This window comes from Nyctereutes procyonoides, unplaced genomic scaffold (assembly GCF_905146905.1).
Source record: "Nyctereutes procyonoides isolate TBG_1078 unplaced genomic scaffold, NYPRO_anot_genome, whole genome shotgun sequence".
NCBI lineage: Eukaryota > Metazoa > Chordata > Mammalia > Carnivora > Canidae > Nyctereutes > Nyctereutes procyonoides.
Window position 1 is genome coordinate 13,845,248 of NW_026575049.1, and position 24,859 is coordinate 13,870,106.

Sequence of the window (24,859 nt, forward strand, 5' to 3'; positions counted from 1 at the left end):
TTATTTTCCAATTTTTACCAAGGGATGCCAATGAGTTGTTTCTCGGTATTGTTTAGTTTATTTATTTATTTATTTATTTATTTATTTATTTATTTATATTAAGCACTGGTCTGGGTTTAGAGAATTTCCTTTATTGAGATAGAGACTCCCCCGAAGAATTTTTATTGTTGGGGATATATATATATAAATTATTCTTTCATGCTCTTCATGTACTTAAGTTCGGTTCAAAAAAAGTACCTTGTGATTTGGCAAAATATATTATCAGCAGAAGCATGTAAAATGGTCATAACTTAACTCAAGCCATAAATGTAATTCAGAATGTCATTTTCTTTTTTCCAGATTCCTCGGTGTTACGCAGTTTTCGCCCACACATGCCAGAAAGGCATTTCCTTGTTTTGACGAGCCAATCTACAAGGCCACTTTCAAAATTAGCATCAAGCATCAAGCAACCTATTTATCTCTATCGAATATGCCAGTGGAAACTTCCGTTTTTGAGGAAGATGGATGGGTTACGGATCACTTTTCACAGACCCCTCTCATGTCTACATATTATTTAGCCTGGGCGATTTGCAACTTCACATACAGAGAAACTACCACCAAGAGTGGGGTTGCAGTAAGTATTTTAAATATGTTTTTAGATAATGTACACACTGTATGGTCATCTGATTTCTGGATTAACCATGAATTGTTTTATAAGACTATTTCTTCTTTCTTATGTGGCTAAATTCTTTTGCTAACCCTTGGGAAGGGTCAGACTCTTCTCGTCTCAAGAGTCTAACAAAACTGTCTTTTTCATGCCCAGCCCTCTTGTCCCTTTCGCCACCTCCCCCGCCATCCCAGTCCCTCTTGATCTTCAGAGTATTGCTAAAACACCTGTTGTCTACTTGGCAAATTGCTTTTTGTTTATATGCCTGGGAAAAGCTGTTTCTTTTTATTGTGAAATATTTCAAATATCCAGAAAATGTAAGGAATAATATAATAAACTCCACAAACCTACTAGCCAGCTATAGAGAATCTAAACGTTTTACCATCTTTGCTCTCGTGTAACTTAGTTTTTGAGAAAGTAATACACAGTGGGTAGAGTCGAAGCCCTCTGTGTACACCCGTCTGATCTCATCACCTTGCCTCTTCCTTTAGAGATGACTACTGTTCTGAATTTGATGTTTGCCATTTCCATGCATATTATCATACAATTGTCAAGTATGTATATATATATATATATATATATATATATATATATATATTTCTGCAATAGATGCCGTGCTTTAAAATCTCATGTGTTTTATATTATAGATATCATTCTGCACCTTATTTTTATTTCATTTTAGTTTTTGCGTAAAATTGCGTAAAATTATGTTTTGTGGTTTATCTGAATAGAATGGGTTGAGCGAAACATTTTAATTTTTCTGATTTTGAAAGATTAATGACAATGCTCGGTGAACATTTTTGTTCACAAGTTCTTCTGTCCATGTGCTAGAATTTCTAAAGGGTATAACGCTTCTCTTAGCCGGTAACACCCAACTGCGTAGAGATGTGTTCTTAGGGGAGCATGATATATAGGAAGCCTGAGAAGTCATGCTCTGCATTCGATTTATAATAAGAATCAATTGAACTGTCTGTGACAACTATCATCTGTGACAGCATGGTGTTCTAAGCATTTTTTGCATGCTGTTGGATTGCACTAGTCACGCCAGGTCAGGCCATGCTGACTTAACAACTTCCTCATCATTTCAATGGCTTACACAATAAATACACATCTATTTTAAGTTTTATGTCACCCCTAAAGCAAAGTATTATGATTCCGTTTTTCTAGATGAATAAAGTAAATTGAGGTTTAAAGAGATTAGGTAACTTACCCAAAGTCAAAAAGTAAACAAATGGTAGAGCTACAAGACAAACTTTTGTTGGTGTGATCCCAAATTTTGGGCTTTCTCTCCCCATGTACCCTGGGAACTCTGTTTCATCATTTTAGCTGTATATCTGTAGAAGAATTCAAGTAATTATTTTCCCCATCCAGTGGCCATCATATTTAGTGTTGCTCGAATGTAAAAAGGAATTAATAGAAATCTATATTCTTGTTCTGTAGGAAGTTCATAGGTTTATAACAACCTACATTTTGAAAAATAGTTCTAGATAAGTAAATTTTTCTCAGTGTTACTTTCGATTTAAATCACTGTGGGACCTATTTAAAAAAATAAAATATGCTTGCATAAAAATTAATGCCATTATTGAAGAACTGTGTACAGTGAATTAATCTACATAATCATTAAAATCAGGTCCTTATAGCTGGCTGTAGAGGGCCAGAAAACATTTTACTCTTCTCAACTTATTTGATATGTTGAATTCCTCTGATGTTTGTTGATGTCTCCTATGAAAACTTCAAGTTTATTGAACTTTAACACTTCAATACATGTTGGGCCACACACAGAAAGGAACACCAAGACATCTCATTTACTTTGACGTCTTCAAAAGTTGATGACTGGCTTGCTGTGCGTCAACTTGTAGTATAGGGCACACTGGTACTGTTTTTTTTGTTTTGTTTTGTTTTTTAGTAGGTTTCCTTTAAAGCATCTTTAAAGTGTTCTCAGCCCTATACAATTAAGCTTGTTGCTAAGTGACCCATATTTAAAACCAGACACACTCTAATTATTTAGATGTGACTCTTATTAGAGTTAAGAATCCAAGTAATTAGTAAACATTTTAAAATTCCTACTTAATAATTTTTATGTAGAAAAGATAAAACATGCTACCAGAGAACATCGAAAGGTCAACTGAAATAAAATCTTGGGTTTTATAATCTAAAAATACTAAGGATAATAAAAAGGAAAACAAAATTGCCACTGGGAGCCCTTATTTATCAACTGCGGAAACACAGTTTAAAGCTGGTTCTTTTTCTCAGTCACCCCTTGGATATCCAATCTATTTTATTTTCATTGCCTTTTCTCTTTATTACTGGCGAGGAGCACATAGGAATCACATTTCTGAACTCTTAACAGCTGGAAGGAGTGGAAGTTTAGCTTTAGGATCTTGGGTGTGAAACAGTCATGTGAAGTCTATGTGGTCATTTTGGATCAGAAGCTGACGCAGTTTTCTTTGAGATGTGAGAGTGTAGCTAGAGTAGCATCTTAATAATTTACAGCTGAATGGTAACAGTGCCTCAAATGTGTGTATTTGAAGCATCATCATTTACTTCTCAAGTTTTCTATACTTTGCAAGGCACTATCCTAAGTAATTAGGTTAAAAAAAGAAACTCTAAGATGCTTCTAGTACAGCGATTGCATGTGCGTCTTTCAGATGTATCCAAGCTGGCAGATATATTTTGTTGACCCATCCCTAAAATAGCTTAATATTTTTGTAATTAATTGTCGATATTTAGAAATTGAGAGAGTGCACATAAAATTATGTATTTCTGGCTTCTCTTGAAATTGGGAAGATCTTGTCACATTGGGCTCACATTCCCACTTAGCAATTATTGTTCACTTATTTATTCCTTCAATAAATATTTACTGATTGAGTGTCAGGTATTTGTCTAGGCTTTGGTGATATAGCAGCAAACAAACAACAATGTTCCTGCCCTCAGGGAACTTACATTCTAATGAGGAGAGAGTAACAATAAGCAAATAAATGTATTATCAGGTGGTAATATTTGCTATGGATAAAATCAGTGTGCTATGACTGGGTGGTGGCTGACCCATTTACCTGGGGCATTTGCTTCCTAGTGTAACCTCACCCAGACCACTTTTTTCTTTTGCACCATGTCAACTTCACTGTTGGGTATTACCTGCTTTCATTCTGTAGGCCTTTGGATTTTCAACCCTTACCTAGGGACATAATTCAAGAGGGTAGCCAAGGAATATGTGTCAGAGAAACAATAAATTCACTCATTGCGTATTATTATTTTTTTTAAATTTTTATTTATTTATGATAGTCACAGAGAGAGAGAGAGAGAGAGAGGCAGAGACACAGGCAGAGGGAGAAGCAGGCTCCATGCACCGGGAGCCCGATGTGGGATTCGATCCCGGGTCTCCAGGATCGCACCCTGGGCCAAAGGCAGGCGCCAAACCGCTGCGCCACCCAGGGATCCCCAACTCATTGTGTATTAGTAATACGTTCACTAATTGGGAAATGCAAGTTGTAGAAAATAAGTTCAAGACTGTTTAGAAGAGGGAGAAATTGCGAAGGTTGGGGTCTTATGATGAGCTTTGTGGAGGAGACAGGATTTAATATGACCCTGAGTGATGATTTGGTCTTAGAAAGGCAGATGATGTGTGCATATAATTCTTAGTGGGAAATGTTACTAAGAAAAGACAAAGAGATAGGGATATCTATAGGATGTCTACGGGAGATAGTGTATGGTTATTATAATCATAAACATCATTGCTTCTCCTGCATTCTGATGGTTACAAATAAGTCACTAACCATGGTTCTGATTTGCTGGGGGAGGGCATATATCCCACCTCTTGATAGGGAGTGTCAGCAAATTTGTGGACATGTTTTTAAATCAATACATCTTTTCTCGGACCACAAATTATTTATATTCATCTCATGTATAGAGTACACTCGCCAAGAGGTCTCACTACTTTGTGACATCAGACTGAAGTCTGAGATCCAGGATCTCACCATCTAATTTAGGTCTAGGTGCAGATGAGACTATTTGGGTTTGGTTTCTTGGACATGGTTTTTGTTGCTCTGAAGACCTTTTAACTAAAGAGACATGTTATCTATCTTCTCTCCCTCAACAGACAATGGTGAGGTGGGAATATGATTTTTTCAATAGGACTTCCTATTCAAGAATGGAGAAAATGGGAGGACATAGCAGTCACTGGCCCATAGCAGTTCTGAAACCCAACTGGGCACATGTTGGCAATTTTAAGATTATGGCTTAGTGCTGTTCCCTGTGAGTTATCCTTCCTATTACTTGGCCCCATCAGCTCTTAGTTTTGCTTTTTAAGGCATCTTTTCTTTTGTAATTAAAAATTAGTTTGTGTTTGCAATTGAATAGCCTTCTCAGCTTGTTTCCTATCAGTAAAAAATTAGGGGTCTGAAGGCTTATTTTTATTTTTATGTTTTGCATTGGCTCCGTTGCTTTGAGTCCAAACAGGTATAGTTATTTTTTAAAAAAACTTGAGGGCAGCCCAGGAGGCTCAGCAGTTTACTGCCACCTTTGGCCCAGGGCATGATCCTGGAGACCCGGGATCGAGTCCCATGTTGGGCTCCTTGCATGGGGCCTGCTTCTCCCTCTGTCTGTGTCTCTGCCTCTCTCTCTCTCTCTCTCTGTGCCTCTCATGAATTAATAAATAAAATCTTAAAAAAAGTAAAAAAACTTGACTTTTTGTGTCAAGTTATATCTATTCCAAGACAAAACCATGGGTCTCTTTAATATGAGCCTTTGTGTATTTTGAGGCTTTGCAGAATAATGCTCATACCACTCTTAGACGCTCTATTACTGAACAGATAAGGTTTATAAGACACACCCTTAAGATTCTTAGAAAACCTTTTGACTGTTTGAAAAGGTTTGAAGGGCATCATTTTAAAAGTGTTTGAAGTCTTGACAGTTCCTGAAGTTGTGTTCTTGGCTTTATCTTTAGCTCATCTTTTCCTGACAGTGACCTGTATATTTTATCCCTGAGTCTGATTCTTACTTTGAGAGTTTTTTGCCATCTGGAGAGGCTAGGAAGGAGAAAGAGTTTTCATTTCCAGCTCAGTATGTCCTATTCCAAATTTTGCTTGGAAACTGGACAGTTTGTTCTTAGGCTCGTATCTCCTGTTTTGGATTTTTTTATGACCAGAAAGAAGGTGCTGTGGCACATTCCATGTTCTGCTTGAAAGTCTTCTGAGCTAGAAAATACAGTTTAATAGTTCTCTTTCTTGTTTTCCATAGCATTACAGATAGCAGTATTGCCAGACTTGCTTCTACTTTGTGACAGAGGACCTCTTTCCTTCAGCTTTCAATACCATTTACCTTAACGTCCATCAATCTGTCACCAACAGCTTCCTTAAAGCCCCTGAATCTTCTGATACAAGGCCCCCTCAAGGATCATTTACTGTCACCCACAGTTCAATCTCAAAGCCAGTGCCTCATGTTTTAAGCCTTTTGCTATGACAGTGCCCTACTTCCAGGTACTGAAGTTGGTCCCAATTGATCTTGCTAAATTAGAAATCACTTTGAAACTTAGCAATAAAAAATAACCATTTCTTATGCTGGCGGATCCTGTGCATCATGAATATAGGCAGCACAGAGCCGGGGAGGACTCTGCTCTACAATGTCTCAGGTGGAAGGGTTTGACTGTAGTAATGACTTGACACCTAGGGGCCAGAATCATCTGGAGGCGTCTTTACTAAGCATCTTTGCTTGTTGTTGGCTGTTTCTGGCCCCTCAGTCGAGGCTCTCATCTGGAGAGATGGTCTCTCCATGTGGCCCAAGCTACCTTGTAGCATGGTGGCCTACAGTTGTCAGACTTGTTCCTGGTGGGCCTCCAAAGGTGAGTGTACCCAGGGGTTTACACTGCCTGTTCAGTTCATTATAAATGGTTACATAGATTATATTAGTCACTATCTTTTTCTTCTCTTTCTTTTAGCAAGGAATAGCTATCTTGCCTAGCCTAAGAAGTTAAACAGTGTCACTTCTAGTGCACTGTATTAGTAGCAAACTTAGGTTGGCCCAGAATCTAGCAAAGGGAACATAGACCCCATCTTGCAATAGGAATAGTGTCAAAGGCTTTGCAGACTTGTTTGAAAGCAACACTGCTATATGTATTATAGAAGATTATGTTTATAGAATCATTAGCACAGTGCCCGACACATTGTACTCACTCTGATGATGACAAATAAATTGATAATATATTCAGGAATCCTAGAGGGGAGTAGGGATATATAAGTTTGAGAGGTATGTGGAAACTAGATTGTGAAAGAGCTTAATGCCTGGCTAAGTGTTAAGATTTTGTTCAGTTAACAATAAGAGCCACTGAAAATGTAAAAACTGGAGTCTTGACCTGTTTAATTTTTATAATCTGCCTGAGAAAAGCGTGGAAAATATGTGGACATGAGGAGAGTAGGGTTAGGGGCTCATTTACCTAAGAAACTATGAACTAGAGTAGTTATAATATAAATGGATAGGGTAGTATAGATATGAAAGGCATTTTAAAGGAAGGATTTTTTTTAAAGGACTTGGTGAGGGACACAACATAAGGATAAGTAAACATTGGGGAAGCAGAAGAGCAGTCAAGAATGTGACATAATAGAATGTTTCTGCCCTCCAGATTCACAATGTATTCTGAATTGGCTATCGCAACCAATGAGGGTTTTCATTTCTGTTGGCCAATCTTGGATGCACAATCTACATGGCCCAGGTGATCTGTTCATCCTATTTTAACTGGATATATGAAATTTTATTTGTCAGCATTTTTTTATTAGCAAGTCATAGAAACTCAATTTGAGCTTAAGCAAAAAGCAAAATTTATTAGGAAGGTATTGGGATATCTCAAGGCAGCCCAGGTCAGGGACGATCTGGGACTTGGAGCCCTGAGAGAAACTTGGGAATCCTACGGCAGGTCCTCATCGGTGCTTCTTCTGTTTTGTTTTGCTCACTGTGGACAGACTTCTTCTGTTCTTTGATTCACATGGTATAATATTGCCATCAGAAGTTCCCAAGTTTTGCATATTGCCATAGAGGACCAAGAGAAAAAGTGACCTTTATAAACTCCCAAACTCATAGGGAGTATTATTGATTGCCCCTGTTGGGGTCATGTGCTCATCTCTGGTCACTGTTTAGACAAGTACACATATGGAGTCACATCATAGAAACATGGCTTCTCTGCCTCACTTCAGGATGAAGGGTATATTGCTAAAAAAAGAGGAGTTTTTAGCGAAGGCATGCGGGGAAAAATCAAGTGTTGCAAGCATTTTTTAGTTTTATCATGTGGACTGACTACAAGAGGAGGGATACACAAAATTTGTAGTGGTGATGTATATTATAAATACCCACACCCAGGAAAATACACTCACAGATACACATGATACATGTTTCTGATGCTGGAGTTCCAGTGATGATATTGTATAAACACACTTAAAACATGGGATCATTCCTTGTAGTTTCCTACTGAAATAAAACTTGGATCTCATTTTAACAAGACAGGTGTGAGTGAGGGTTAATATGCTCATATATTCCAGTTTGAAAAAAAATTCACATTAATAGTAGGAGTCCTTCTGTCATTAGACATTCCATTGAGATTGCATCACAAATATAACAAGTGTCCATAGAAAAAGAAAAATAGTAACAAAAGAGTTAAAATACAGTCAATTTAGGAATATAGATAGAGGCTTCCTGATGACCCCAATAAGAGACAGTCATCCTCCTCATCTCTTTTTTTTTAATTTTTATTTATTTATGATAGTGAGAGAGAGAGAGAAAGAGAGAGAGAGAGAGAGAGAGAGAGATGCAGAGACACAGGCAGAGGGAGAAGCAGGCTCCATGCACCGGGAGCCCGATGTGGGATTCGATCCCGGGTCTCCAGGATCGCGCCCTGGGCCAAAGGCAGGCGCTAAACCGCTGCGCCACCCAGGTATCCTGTCCTCATCTCTTACAGTCATTATCTTACTCTCCATGGCCCTTTCTTGCTGACCCCTTTGCTCCTTGAGACTGTGAACTCTTTGGAGGCAGGTGCCATATCTTATTCATCTTTGTAAGATTCATTATTTCCTTTTACATATAGAAAATGATAGGTACTCAGTGAAAGTCCACTGAACATCTAAATGAATGAATTCCCTTCAAAGAAGTCACAATATGAAGGATTTTCCAAAACCTTTTGGTTAATATATGACATGAAAATTCGTGAAAAATGCCTTTGGCTAATATCGAAATATAGATAGCAAATGTTACAATACAGAGATCATTCATTTTTAGACACTCTGTAGGAACAGGTAGGTGAAAAGTGTTGTTAAAGAGAGTTGAGTACTGAGGGGAAAAGTTTTACTGCCAAAGAGGGAACTGAATTTAACACAGAGTCTAGGCTCTGGAGGATGTAGTGTAGGGGAGGAGAAATGAGGTGGCTCTTATGTATGGAAGGATTGGGGATTGTCTCTGTGCCCTATCAGGAAAGCAAAGTCTTTGAGTGTTATTGATTGGTTGGTGATGGCTGGGCTTGCCAGTCAGGTGGACCTCGGCTGGTTGTCCTGTGGGATGCCTGTCCTGGGTGCCTTGGAATTATAGCACCCAGATTACCTCTGGCACCCAGATTACCTCTGCTTCACGAGAGAGATACTTGAGCCAGGTTTGGGTCATCCAGTTAGGTCTGCCATTTTGTCAGCAAGCCATGTGGCCAGGTCAGAAGTTTATTGGAGCCAAGGAGTTTGAGAACTTAAAAAAAAAAAATCTAATTGATGAACCTCCTTAAATTTCATTAGTGTGGTAGGAACAGACTTGATAATTTTGGTAAGAAGTGAGTGTAGAGTGAAGAAATAAATGCAGTGATTGTAGACTGCTTTTAACAGTGCTAGTTATGGAAGGGATAAGAAAATACATCTATGCAGAGCCTACGGCAGGTGATGCTAATTCCAGAAGAGCGGAATCTGTAGGAAGAGAACAAAAGAGGTCCTAGACGGTAGCCAGTGGCTACTTGATGTTTAATGGCTTTGTAGGGGAAATAGACAAAACTGTTTTGTACCTTCTGTTTAAAGAACCCAGGAACAGGAATAGAGAAAACAGATGTGGAAAGATTCAGCCTCACACACTGATGAGGCACACAAGGCAAGTAGTCAAGAGGGTAACGGTAAAAGAGTGATCACAAAAGCATTGTTGAAATCATAGGCCGTGGTGCCCAGAGATGCAGAAAGGAAAGAGAACCCACAATAGGAGTGGTCTTCATGGAAAAGGGTTGAGACAGTTGAAGAATAGAAGTCATCACGAGAATAAAAAGTAGGAGTGGAATGATAAAGGGAGTATGGTGGAGAGAGGGTCCTTGATAGATAAGAGGGTCTCAGATTTCAGGATGAGTTTAAGGAGTTTTAAGTCTGTTATTGCAAAGGTGAATGGATGGAGAGGATTGAGGATATAATCATGGGAGCAGCAGAAACGTGAGGCCCTAGTGGAACAAACATGGGAAGCACTAAGGGGGAATCCTTGAGTGTGGTGAGAAAACCGTACGCTGGGCCTCAGGTTCTTGATGTGTGAGTAACACCTGGATGCCTAGATGTGGAAGACGATTGGTGAAAGCCATGAACTCCAAAAGAAGAGAGTTTTGTGTATATTTTTTGTTTTGCTTTGTTTGTTTTTTGTTATGGAAATGGAGGAGTAGTTAGTGGTGTAAAATCGCCATTGAGACCTAGGAATGTGCTCCAGTCTCTCTGTGGCTCTGAGGGTGGATGGAAACAGATCTAAATAAGGATAAGAATGTGGGAAGAAGCAGTGGGTGTCTGGGGTTTGTGTAAAGAATGAAAGCTGTCGGGATCCCTGGGTGGCTCAGCGGTTTGGCGCCTGCCTTTGGCCGAGGGCACGATCCTGGAGACCTGGGATTGAGTCCCACGTCAGGCTCCTGGCATGGAGCCTGCTTCTCCCTCCTCCTGTGTCTCTGCCTCTCTCTCTATCATAAAAATAAATAAATAAATAAATAAATAAATAAATAAATAAATAAATAATAAATAAATAAATAAATAAATCTTAAAAAAAAAAAAAAAAGAATGAAAACTGTCAGTAATAAGGGTTGCTTGCATAGGAGGTGGAACGGTGGACCAGAGGGACATGTTAACCGAAAAGGGAGTGAACTGAGTAGGCAGGCTTTAGTTAATGGAAAAGCTTACGGAACCATCTTGCCCCGAAGTTTCCATCAGGATGTTGGTGTGATGGCATGTGCCTCAGCAAATACCAGCCCCCTGTGGCTGGCCTGGGCTGATGGTAAATTTGATGATGGATGATAATGGGTTTTGCTACACAATCCACAATTTATCAACTGTCCTGAGGCTTAAGAGTCTACTTATTGAAGAGGCTAATAGAAGCTACAGGAAAGCTTGAAGAAAAACAAACCTACAAAACAGAATAGTCAGTGTAGAGTACTCAATGGTTGTAGCGTGTTCATTCTTGATAATGTTTGTGATGTACATGGCACAGCGAGGGCCACTTCTCTCCTTGGTGGAGGGCAAGGTGAATCGGCTGTGATCTTCCTTTCCCCCCGTCATCCTACTAGGATTTTCACGGCAGACGCTACCACCAGTTCAGCTGTCTTTTAGATATGATTCCCACATATCCACGTGATAGCCTATAATCTGATAACATAAAATAATTGACATTCTTCTTTTTTCTTTGCTGTCTCCTCTCCTTCTGACTTCAGGTTCGTTACTATTATTTTTTGATCTTCCTATTCTTTTTTTCCTTCTAGTTCTTGGACTCTTACCCTTTTTATTTTTATTTTTTTATAAAGGGGGATTCATTCCTTTTTTTAAAAACGATGTACTTATTAGAGAGAGAGAAAGCATGCGTTGAGTTGGAAGAGGGATGGGGGAGAGAGAGAATCAAGCAGACTCCCCACTGAGTGCAGAGCTCCATCCTACAACCATGAGATCATGACCCGAGGCAAAATCAAGAGTCAGACGCTTAACTGACTGAGCCACCTAGATGCCTCTTGGTTAAGGAAGGATTAAGGATTGTTTTGGCTAACCCTTTATAACCTAAGAGAGGTACATAGAATATTGTGTAATATTGAGGAGAGAAACGGTAAGAGATGAGGTTGGGGATTTATTCAGGGGCCAGATCATGAAGGGATTTGTAAGTCATGTTAAGGAGTTTTGATTTTATCCTTTAAGCAGAGGGAACCATTAAAGGATTTGAGCTTGGGAGGGCTTCAGATAGTATAAGGAGCTTTCTGTAGAAGGATGGGGATGATATAAAATATATTATTATTGTTACTAAATGACTCTCAGTTTTTTTTCTATTATTTACTGGACCAGGATCTGTTTTCCTGTTTGATTAAAGCTGCTGTGCCAGTCTAGATCAACTTTCCTAAGGATCAAGGAGAAGGCAGTAATTGGATGTAGAACAAACAAGTACTATTGCTTAGATTGTGGCTGGTGTGAACAAATAGCCAGACTTTTGCATCTAGTCTCAGACACAAAATGTACTGTAGCCTAGAGAAAAATCTCTGGATAACTATGATCTAAAACAAACGGTGAAACAAAATCATATTCTAAAAGTTTATGTATTCAGATTCAAGCCATTCTTATAGGACTTAAAATCAAATTTTGGAAAGACCACCTAGGATATTTGGTTGAGATATATTAATATTTCTGGAGATGGAACTTGCAGGAAATAAAGAGAAGCATTCTTTGCTAAAGCATCAAAGGAAGGCCTGCAAGGCCTTTGTATTCAGTTGGATATAGGAAAGTGAATATTCAGAGTGGAAGAAGGCATCAGAAGTGCTAATAGTACTGTCTGTCCTTAGCTACTGCCACCTACTTAATGTTTCTTGACTTCATTTTCACACCAGATGGCAGAAAGGAAATTCACTGGGTCTGTGAGATGCTGCTTTCTGATTAGGTTTGATTTGGGGAGGAACTGGTGAATGCCTAGAGCCAATCACTACTCATACGTAACCTCACATGGCCCTGAAAATGATTTATTTCTTGCTATATTTCTTAGAATCATAGAAAAGTATTTCTTCTTACATTCACAGATATACATTGAGCAATTGTGTTCAATAATGAGCTATTGATACTTGGGAAATTATGGCATAATTAAGATCAAAGAGAGAATGGACTAAGGAGAATTCATAAGAAGTTCACTTAGATGTAGGACTAAGTGACAAGAAGAGGCAAAATTGTAAACTTTTCTGATTAACCTTAATTTGTAAGCTTATAGATACCCAGTGTCATCTCTGGACTTAGCACCATGTGAAATACTGCACATAAACCAATGCATAAGGTATAGATTTTGTTTCCAAAGGGTTTAGAAGCCAGTTGATAAAATAAGATAAGATAAGATAAGATAAGATAAGATAAGATAAAACCTGCTACCATACATTGGATGGTACAAGGCACTATTTTATAAAGGAATGGTGAATTCAGTGGTATGTTATAAGGTGAAGAACAACAGAGAAGGAGATCAACAAGGGCATAGGTAATTATTGAAAACTGTTGGGTCTTGAGGGATAGGTGCATATGGGTAGGTGGAAGGCAAATTAGAGAGCCTTCTTTGTGAGGTGAAGAGAGTGTTCAAGGAAGGAATGACCATGGGGTTTCCTTCAGAGTGAGACGATTAATAATACCAGGTAGTTGGTTGCAAATGTCTGAAAGGAACTCAAGAAAACTTAGGCACTAGAGAAAATCAATGGTACATTTTGGACGGCTCGCAGAAATGAAGAATTAAATAATTAGGACCTGAGAAGGATAGCTTTGAGGATCTAGATGGCATACAATTAAGAATCTTCTGGGGGCACAGTCCTCATATTGCTTTAGCTGTAGTCCTCAAATTTTCGGGAGAAAGAGCAATTTCTTTTGCCTGAATAGAGCGCCCCCTTCTAAGGGATGTTGTAGATACTGGTGGTGTTCCTTCATCAACACGCCTCTCAGGGGTAGATGGAATCTGGGGAGTGATAGTTTCTCAGAGGAAGAACAGTATGACATTGTCAAGGAAGGACAAAGTATGTCCTATAAGCAACAACATCAGATAAAGAGAGAGATCCTTTATGGAGTACTGATGAGCTGCTGGGCACAGCTCTAAGTATCACTTATTTCATTTAATACTTCATTTAATGCTTTGAGGCAAGAATTGTTATTCCCATTTTCTAGAAGAAAAAAGAGAGGCTCTGGGAGATGGGCTCCTGAACTCGCCCGCGGTTACGCGGTTTACAGCAGCAGAGCCAGCATTTGGGCCCAGGCAGTTGAGCTTCCAAGCTCGTACTCCACCTGGCCGGCTGGATCCCAAGGAAAGTGCAAAGTGGCCTTTCAGGAAGTGAAATTAAGTAGGAAGAGTGGGGCCAGAGAGGCTAGTACAGATTGAAAATGGAAAGAAGTAAGGGTCCCCACAGGATGAGGAAATTATGTGATAAATGGGAGTTTTGAGGAGTATTTTCATCTTTGGAGACGTGTGCCAAAAGTTTTGGAGGGTGAGAAAGCCTGTGTTTTTGAAAGCCCGCCGGAAGGTCATGGCTGAGCACAGATAGTGAAGATTCAGGCCTTGGAAAGGCAACTATAGTGACTGCCCATGTGTGGTTTTTCCATGCCGATGAGACCTGATTTCAACATAAATCTCTGAGGGCCCCCCGGGTGGCTCAGTTGGTTAGGCATCTGCCTCGGGCTCAGGTCGGAATCCCGGGGTAGGGCTCCATGCTCAGCAGGCGGTCTTTTTGTCCCTCTGTCCGCCCCCAGCTCCTGCGCTCTCCTCTCTCTCTCTCTCTCATAGACAAATAAACTCTTGAAGCCCCCACAACTCTATGAAATGCTGTGCTTCAATGGCCACATTCAATTTTAAAGGATGTGGGTGGAACAAGGAAGATGTCCCCATGCGCGAGAGTTTAACTGCAGTAGGCAGCTTTAGGTTGCAGGGCCTCCGCGAAGCCTTGCCCGCGTGGCCCCTTCCCTTCACGGAATGGTGATCGCCCTTCAGTTGTCATTCTCTTTGGATCATTGTCCCGATGGATGAATTCATTTTGTTGTTTTCCAAACGTCTTTTCTCGCCAGAGAACTGTCGTCCTCGACAAACACACATGCCTACTGTATTATTTGGGTTATTTGGGTGTAACCATACACACAACCCGGGGCAGCTCAGGGAAGTGACGTGGAAGGCATCCACTGCGTCCTCCGTGGTGTAGACAGTCCCCACTCATAGCAGTCACTCGGTAAGTATTTGCAGCGTGGACGATGGGAGATGCTTTTTGAGGAAAAACCCAAGAAGTCTTGATGATTGTCTTGGTTTGCATGACTAGAGACTAAGTAAAAGGAATCCAAGGGCCTCAGAGTTTTAGGTTGCTTGGCTGAGAGGATGGTGCATCCGGCCTGTGCCCTGTTTCGCATCATTTTCTCCTGCTTTCTTTCCCTTGCTCTCTTACCCTGTCTGACCCGTTCCTGTCGAGTTCTGGATTCAGGTGGAGCACTGGCCAGAGGGAGGCATTTCATGCTTTCTTCTCCTCCAGCTTAACACTTACTCCTGTCGGGCCAGTGAAAGAAAGTGAAGAAATACGGAGTTCTCTCTCTCTCTCTCTCTCTCTCTCCGTCTCTCTCTCTCTCTCTCTCTCTCTTTAAATATGGCAAATTTATTATACATGTCTCTCTGATGAAATATAAATCTTGTAAATGGCAAGTCAGGCTGAAAGTTAGGTTAGCTCCACACATGCCTGGAATTAATCCAGAAGTGTGTCTCAGCATTTCGGATGGGGGAAAATAATCATTTGAAACAGGATCACTTGGTCTAAATGGGAAAGTGTTCTTGTTTTTTGTCCTCCTTCTTCAGTAATTCGTTAGACAATGAGAGATTCCATCAGGAGGGCCTCTGTGGAAACATAAGAGATGCTCTTGGTGGAGGCAGTTCTCTACCTTCCCTTCCCTTAGGGAGAGGCAACGTGAACAGCTGGTGAGTAGAGTGGTCTTGTGTCAAAGAGTCACCTGAGAGTGAGGGGAATCTCTTATTTTCTCATTTGGGGGGAAGATGGAATCTTCTCTGGTGTGTGGAATAATGATTCTCAGGGAGAAATCCGGGAGAGCAAAGTATTTGAAGACATGGAGAATTAAGGCAGCATTAAAGCAAAGAGGTGTCTGTGTCTATCCTCTAGGTCCACATATAGAAAACAAAATTGTATCCTATTAGCTATCAGGGTATGATTAAATGTGCGGTGAGGGGGGAAAGGGCGTGTAGGTTAAAACATGGGAAGGAGGATATTTTTCTGCACTATTGGAGCATCGTAAAATTATTCATCAAATTAGTGATTTTATTTTAAAATGGCATTATTTTATTCATCCTGTATTATGTGTCAGATACTGTTCTAAGCACTTTACGTGGATTATCTTATTTAATCTTTATAACAATGCGATTAGGACGTTCCCATCACAGTACTTTTTATGATCTTACAGATGAGGGAGTAAGAGGCTCAGGGAACTGGCTTGACTTGGGCGTCGTAACGTAGTATTAAATGCTGGAGCAGGGGCTCAAGCTCAGGGGGCCAGAGTGCAAAGCCTGTGTTCCTCCCTAGTCCACTGCAGTGTCTCAGGGATGTTACGAATGAAATCTGCAGGGCAGACGCAGGAGTGTGTGCACAAGAAACATGTTTTTTTTTCTCTTCATGGAATTTATTTTCTAGTTTGATGTGAGATGCTTCTCAGAAAATGTATTATTGTGGATATTATGACATCATGACCACAGATCTATGGGGGAAGGGGTTCTCTTCAACACCCTTTGGAACAATTTCTCAACCTTGTCACCATTAATTTTGGATTGGGTAGTTCTTTGTTGGGAGGGTCCATCCTGGGCATTATGAGATGACATTTAGCAGCATCCCCGGACTCTATCTGCTAAGTGCCAGTAGCACCTCCAGTTGTGACAGCCAAAAATGTCTCCAGATGCTGTTAAACGTGCCCTGGCAAAATCACCCCCGATTGAGAATCATTGCTCTAGAAGAATGGCTTGGTGGTTGATGACCCCGTATAAAAGGTATGGACGCGACTCCATCTGGAGGTGTGTAGTCAACCTGGAGCGAGTATTCAGGGCATGGCGGTGGCTCATCAAGACTCATCTCATTCACTAATAGACCCTTACTTCTGCAGATAAGTGTGCACACAAAGGCAATGGGAAGACATCTAGAATACATCGTTAGGAACTTTGAGGTTCTGGGTGGGAAACAGAAGGATTATGGAGACAAATGTCACCATCAGATGGGGTGGCTGCAGAGAGAGCCTGATTTTATTTAGTGAGTTTGGCACCATTTCCAGTATATAGTGCTCAATGACTGAGGGGCTCATACATCAATAAGCTCATCATGTAGAGAGAACAAAAGAGAAGGAACTTTTTTATACTGTGTGTTATAGTCAGGTGTTGTGTGGCTGTTTCAAGACAGCATGAATGTTGCTCAGTTTGAAGAGTTTCCAGCGTACTGCTTGATTGATGTTCATTTACTTTTCATATTTTAGATGGATGGTACTTCGGGGAGGCTCTACAGCAGTGGTTCTTAAAGCACAGGTGCATATTTGAATCATCTGCTGTTTTTCAGATTCACATTTCTGGATTTACTACTCTAGACTGGCTGAACTTGACCCTTCAGACGTAGGGTCTCAGCTTTGAGAGATACAAAAATGCTCTGATATACATTCCTGCATGAGGATATCATAGACTGGAGGTTTGCTTCCCATGCCCTCTCTCTGGATGGTCTTTGGCCATTGTGTCACATGTAAAGCATTAAAAAAATATTTTCATTGACCGTAACTTGCTTACATGCTACGTTTAGGTGCAAAGGATGTCGGAAAATGGAGTCTATTCTATACAGCCGTGTGTTGAGATGGAAATGAGGTGTTCCAAAGTAAAGAACAGAGAGGTTGGACATCGATAGATGGCAGTCCTTACGCAGAATATTATCATTAAAATACAATAGCCGCTTTGGACACTTACTCAGCACTGAGCGTGTGCCAGGAGCAGTGAAAAGCAACCGTGTGATGTTGCTGCTGTCATTATCCCTGTTTTTTAGGGAAGGAAACGGATTCTCAAAGGGCTTAACAACTTGATCATTGTCACCTAGTTGGTGGATGTTAGAACTAAAATATTAAACAGGTTCTATCTAGTTCTACATATATTTTCCATGAGACAATCTAATTACCTCTGTTGCCTCCAATGAAGCTCCTAGTTGTAGGTTTTAGATTCTTCAGATTTAGATATAGAACATATTTGGCCCTATTGATAATGGGAATGTCAATATTCCCTCATCCTTCAGATTTTGTTGGAATTTTACTGCCGTGTGTTTTAGACTTAATGTCTACTTTGTTATTTTTATTCTAACCGGGGAAAGGAAAGGTCACTGTACGATGGGGTGGCTGCAGAGAGAGCCTGATTTTATTTAGTGAGTTTGGCACCCTTTCCAGTATATAGTGCTCAATAACCGAGGGGCTCATACATAAATATTAGGAAATTTTGGAGTAGCAGAGATCTGACCAGGGTATGATTTATAGAAAATTTGGTTTGGATTTATATAAATATATGTACCTTTCTCTGCATGGTAGCTAGTTCACGAATTAAATAGAAAAATACCTGGTTAAGCTTATTTATCATCTCGAGATGACACAAACAGCAGCCTCTTAGAAGTCTTAGAGCAGTCTATCTAATCAAGAGGTGAATAATGAGCTCCTCATAGCGAGGTCTGTCCCTGAGATGGTTATTCGCCTCTAGAGCCTTCGGACTCCCAGTATCCCCGGACTGGATTATACACTAGCTGAACTGGTCTCTTGAAGGAGATATTTCCTCTCTAAGTAGTTGTATGGGCTTGTAGATGAGCAGAAAGCTGTCTCACTGTATCCTGTGTCTGTCCTCTCATCCTGTGGTTGGATGAATATCCTGAGAGAGAGAAAGAGAGTGAGAAATCAAGGCGGATTTTTTTTTTAACTAGGAAAATCCACCAAAAAAAAGAGACACCCTAATGAAATTTCACAAACAAGGAAAGCCCTTAATTCTGGGAGATAGTCTCATGAGTAGTATATCACCGAATGTTTTTTCTTATATTTTTTGTTCAAGAGTACCTAAGCCCCCAAGATGATGATGGAATAATTCTGAGACTTTAAAGGGAACATGTGACATTCTCATTAGAAAATGACTAATACTACACAAATTAGGTTAAGGCACTTTTAACAGTTTATCTGTTCTCAGTGCCACTGAAAGACTCCAGGCTCAATCATCGTGGACCATGGCTGAGAATGATGTTGGAACATTGCTGGGGCTCATGGTATGACTTTTGCAAATGCCATCATAGAGGCATAAATTGCCGTTGATGACAAGCCAAACAACTAATCACCAAATGGTGACTAAGCATCCAGAAGGGCAATTGGCTACACAATCATTTGCCTCCTCAGTCATAGGTCCTGATATTTTTAGTATTTTAGACTATCCTGTCTTCTAACTACGTGAGGATAGTTGTTTCAGGACATGACTGCGGCTAGAGAAAGGGAATGTGTTTCTGGTTTGATATATAGGGGCAATCCCAATCCAGGCAAAAACCCCAGCAGTGATGAGATGTTCTTATTGAAGACACAAGGTCTGTCTAAATACGTAGGTGCAATCTGACAAGAGTAGATCATTTTCTCCAGTAGCTTTCACTGGTTCTACTGATTCTGGGCCCCAGACTCCTTTCTTCCCCTCAAACAAAGCTACATTACCCTCATGCTCCAAATCTTGGAAGACACTCTTGGATTTCTGTCTTGGCGTTGTACCTCCCTTTGCCTTGGCTATGACTACTTTTTAGCCCGTGTGGATGTACAGCCAAGTCATCCAAAGTCCATCTTACCTACCAAGAGATGCTATTCCTAAGACAGGTTCTGTGCAGCTTGGGTTCTTCTGTTATCCCCGTCCCCGCCTTCCCATGCCTCATGACACCTTGTTCTGCTGATGAGTATCCAATTGAAACTCTTGTTTTTCTCCAAAAATAAATAAATAAATAAATAAATAAATAAATAAATAATAAAAATAATAAAAATAAAGAGATTAGTTGGCAATCTGATTCTTTGTAGGACAAACAAGTAGAATTTATTCACCTCTATTTCTTTTTTTAACCATTTTATTATTTTTTTTAAATTTATTTTTTATTGGTGTTCCATTTGCCAACATATAGAATAACACCCAGTGCTCATCCCATCAAGTGCCCCCCTCAGTATTCACCTCTATTTCTTACGAATGTTTCCCGTGTCTCCAGTAGTAGCTGAAAACAAACTGAAGGCAATATATTAATTTGCTCATTAGTTTTTGAGACCATGTAAGAAAGTAATGATGGACAAAGCATGATCTTTCTGTAAATCACAGCCTAGTGAGCGCTGGGCTTTCTGAAAATCTGTGTAATACTGACATTGTTAAGTTAGGGAGGATAGGAAGCATTTTGTGATACATATAGTTCCAGTACTCAATCACATAAAGCTGACTTTGGCTCTAGTTTCTCATTTATTTTAAATTTACGCCAAACAACTTGGCAACAGCATTAGAGGTTGTTGATGCATGCATTTCGGCTGTAGCAAGCAGGATACACCTTCTTTTGTCTTTGTACACATGTCATGATCTCATTCATTCAGTCCTCCAGTAAGGTTCACTCAACAGCTCTTTTTTTTTTTTCTTCACTAAACAACTCTTCTTTTTTTCACTCAACAGCACTCAACAGTGGGATTTTCATGTACTCTGGCTCCATCCTAGTGAGTGAAACGGGCAAAGCTTCGCAGAACTTACATTCTATTATTTATTCTATTTTACTTACACTCAATAGTGGTGGGAGAGAGAGACTGACAAGAACATAAAATACATAAGGACTGAGCTGGTGATCTATGCTAAGGAGAATGACAAAGCAGGGAGAGAGAGTGATTTAATCTAAAAGGGGAAGCTTACGCAAGACCTCTGTGCAAATGGATATTTGAGGACAGACAACTGCCCTGGAGGAGTGGGCACTGGGATTCGTAGGGAAAGGACATTCTGGGTGCAGGAGACAGGCAGCGCTGAGGCATTGAGGTGCGGGAATGCCTGGAGTGTTCCCTATGCTTTAGGGGAGCCCTGGGGGGAAGGGGAGAGTGGGAGATGAGGAGTTCGGATGTGTGAGTGTACCTGCGTGTGCAGGTGTGTGTGTGCATGCAGGTGGTACCTTACAGGTGATCACAGGCACGTCTGTTTCCAGCCTCAGTGTGATGGGAAGCCTTTGGAAGGGTTCAAGCCAAGGAATGATGTGTCAGACTTCTATTTTAAGAAGGTCCCTCTGCTGCAGTGTGGAACATTCGGTAGCGGGGTAAAGGATGGAAGCTAAGGGACCATCTATTTTTTTTCTTTTTTTTTATTTTATTTTATAAATTAATTTTTATTGGTGTTCAATTTACCAACATACAGAATAACACCCAGTGCTCATCCCGTCAAGTGTCCCCCTCCGTGCCCGTCACCCATTCACCCCCACCCCCCGCCCTCCTCCCCTTCCACCACCCCTAGTTCATTTCCCAGAGTTAGAAGTCTTTATGTTCTGTGTCCCTTTCTGATATCTCCCACACATTTCTTCTCCCTTCGCTAAGGGACCATCTAAACGGTGACTGCAGAGTGTCGGTAGTGGAGTGTAGAAAACTAGCAGAATGTGGGCCACATTTTAAAAGCGGAACTGCCAGGATTCATGATTTATTGGATATGGGTGGTGAGACAACGAGAGAATTCAAGGAACACTCTTGGTTTGTGTTAGGCTGAGAAGATACGGACGGTTTCTGTATGACGCAGGGAACAGCTGACTTAGTGGCTCATTGTCATCAGAACAGTTCTGAGTCTGCTCAACTAAGACTAAAATTGAAATCTTTCCATTTCCTCAATAGATAATACTAAATAATTCCACCCAACAAGGCGATCCGTTGAACTTCGGAGAAGGAGTTTTGTCGCTAATGCGTTTTATGTGCACCTATAAAAATGTAGTTTTTATTAAAAATCAGATGCTTTATGGTGAAGGTCCCCTTTTTGTCATGCCTGTCTCTCCCCTCCTATATGGCGTGGAACTCTTGGGACTCAACGAATAATGGCCTAGAGGCTTCAGGAGAATGAAGGCTGATTGTATATACTTTTTGCTTTCTCGAAGATTCTTTTCTGGTTTTGCATCGCTTGAGGGGACTGAGCGACAATACAGGGAGGCTCTCCGAGCAGGGCAACTCTCGGTGGCTAATGCACATTTATTTGTCCTCCTATCCCACAGACGATTAGTACAGCTGCACAGAACAGGGAAGGTGAGGACAAATTGCCGGTGGCCCAGCATTTGCCAGTGACTTCTTTAGACAATTGATATCTGAGTGCGGTCATTTAATGGGCACGTCGACAATGCGCTCCTTTATTTTTAATTAAAAAATTTATTGGAGTTCAATTTGCCAACATACAGCATAACACCCAGTGCTCATCCCACCAAGTGCCCTCCCCAGTCACTGCAACCCCCCGCCCACCTCCCCTTCCACTACCCCTTGTTCATTTCCCAGAGTTAGGAGTCTCTCACGTTTTGATATTTTCACTCATTTTCTCTCCTTTCCCTTTATTCCCCTTCACTAATTTTTATATTCCCCAAATGAATGAGACCATATAACGTTTGTCCTTCTCCAGTTGACTTCTTTCAGCATAAATGCGCTCTGTGAGATGGTGGACACGTGCAGCCTAGAGGGAGGATTTTCAAGGTTGGCAGATTTGGGACCGGAACCGATTCTGGTTCTACTGCGTATTAGCCGTGTTGCTTACGCACCTTAAGTAATCTCATCTAACCTAACGAGCTTTTATTGTGGGCATATGTAAAGCACCTGACGTGTAGCAGATGATTTTTCTTCAACTCTTACCTAGTCCTGCAGAGTATGTGGCCTCCGAGAGGAACAAGCGGTGACTGTACAAATGCTCTCAGGTGATCATTTAATGTTACGCTTTCGTTTTTTCAAAGTTGGACATGATACATAGAGTGGTCGACTAAATGGGATTTCTGTATTTCTTAAAGCTGTTAGGTTACCTATGGTCTCATCATGTCTGTAGTCTAGTGGGTGATACATTCCTCATTGAAGAAATTTCTCTAAGCCGCGGTGTTTCCCTTTCCGACTTGGTTGAGAGGGGACTCAAGTCTCAGGTTCGTGTCTAGTTGCATCATTTGTCTTGCTTTACTTTTTGGTAATGCTAGTCCACTTACTTTTAGTTCATTTCTTTGTTCTTTTTTTTTCTTTTAACACTCGAACTCTTGGCTCGGGTGGGAGGCTGGGAGGGCTCGGGGGGTGGGGTGGGGAGGCCGCCGAACCGGGCCGGGCGTTGGGCCGGTTGGACACGGGGCGCCTGGGGAGCCAGCGCTTGGTGGCGGGGCCTTGAGGCCAGGGTGTGGCTGCAGGGCAAGCGGAGGGTCGGGGTGTTTGAAGACAAGGACCGGGGCAACGGGCGTGTGCTCGCTGTGGACAGGATGGCGTCGCCGGGCCCTTGAAGTGCCAGGTGAGGAGCCTTCCATGCTGATCCGAAGCCCTGCGGCAGGGGAAGGAGCTGAAGCACGGCTGGTGTACTGTGTGACTCCGGAGAGGAGCCCAGTTCCCGTGAGACCAGCAGGGGCGGGGGGGGGTGGGAACATGGCCACTGCAGGACCTGCACTCGGAGCCGTTGGGCCATGGCATGCACCCTGAGGCCTGCAGGGCCCGCACCCTGGGGCCTGTGGGACCTGCACTCTGGGGCCTGCTGAGCTTGCACACTGGGGCCTGCACTCTGAGGCCTGCACCCTGAGGCCTGCGGGCCTGCACCCTGGGACCTGCACCCTGGGGCCTGCTGAGCCTGCACCCTAGGGCCTGCACCCTGCGGCCTACGGGGCCTGTGTCTCCACCGCCTGGTCTCCTGGCTGCGTGGCCCACACAGCTTAGCCGGCCTCCCTGCAGTTCAGTTTCCTCATTGCTAATTAGGAGGCAGAAATGCTCCTCAGTGCCAGGGTTCTGTGCCCGGGACGTGCTGCACCGCTGTCAGTCCGGCCGTCAGTCGGGGGCACAGCCCACAAGCCAGAGCCTGGGTCGGGGCCCACGCCTGACCTCCGCGCAAACCATGCGACCTGCTGGTGGCTTCTCACTCGGCTTCCTAGTAAACGGGTTTGGTGACCTTGGTGTGTGTGCCCTGAGCCGACTGGAGGACACGACCTGCGTGGCGGCACCTGACGCTGAGGGGCCAGTCGGGGGTCATGCTATTCCCACAGGACGTATGACATTCAGTGTGTGTGCAGGTACAGGAGAATCCTACAAAGTAATGAGTGTGAAGATTTCAGAAATGAAATGTTCGTACGGATGTGGAGCAGCTCTGGGAATCGGAAATGTTTTGTGGGTTCTTATTATAATTTAATTACGTATTAATATGATTGTGCTTTTAACTTGTAGCTCTGAAGAAAATAAATTGTACAGAAGGCAGCATTTTAATTCCTAATGAAAATTAGGCTTTTGCTCTCCTATGGATCTCATTTCCTCCCTTTGCCTTAGCACATGGAGTTGAAATTTGACAGTAGCTGATCAATACCAATTTCAGTTGATTCTGACCTTTAATGGTATTGAGCCCAAGAATTTATTCATGTACAGAATGTTGCAACTTCTTTTTAAAGATTTGTGACAACTCTGCATTTTAGCTTCACGGAGCATTATTGGAGGATAAATTATGGCATTTGTTGTCACCAAGGGCCCCTCGACTCTCTTTTCCTTTTTCCAATTAGCTGGCTCTTATTAAAGTCAGGATTATTGGGCTATATGTTATCAGCAGCAATATTCATCCTTTTTAGGCGTAATAATTCCATGGATTTTGACAAGTGCATGTGGTCACGTAACCACCACCACAATCAAGATGTAGAACATTTCCATCACTCCCCAAAATTCCTCTTCCTTCTCTTTGTGGTCAGTCCCCCCTTCCCTGACCTCTAGTCCCTGGCGACCACTGGTCATTTTTTTTTTCCAATTGTTTTGTCTTTTCCAGAATGTCCTTTAAGTCCATTGGCTGTCTTAAAACAGGCTCTGGAAACCTCTTACTGGACTTCATGACTAATTACACCCTTATCTATTCATCACCTGTGCGTGTGTGAGCGTGTGACTGGGGGGGTCTATGCAGCTGGCTCCGGGCAGGTGAGTGAAGACGGGCAAATGGGGCCAAGACGCAGGCCTCATTTAGGACTTAATAGCACCTAGGTGTGATCGTCGTGCATGGGGTCAGCATGTTAACGTG

General features: G+C 41.7%; 1 protein-coding gene across 1 annotated transcript in view; it reads left to right on the forward strand.

The window, feature by feature from the left end:
* The window catches only part of TRHDE (thyrotropin releasing hormone degrading enzyme), a 366,839-nt gene that overhangs the window by 13,526 nt on the left and 328,454 nt on the right, over positions 1–24,859 (forward strand). Inside the window, exon 3 of the mRNA XM_055328866.1 lies at positions 340–613. Coding sequence (XP_055184841.1) covers positions 340–613 — 274 coding nt within the window. The remainder of the gene's footprint in view (positions 1–339; positions 614–24,859) is intronic.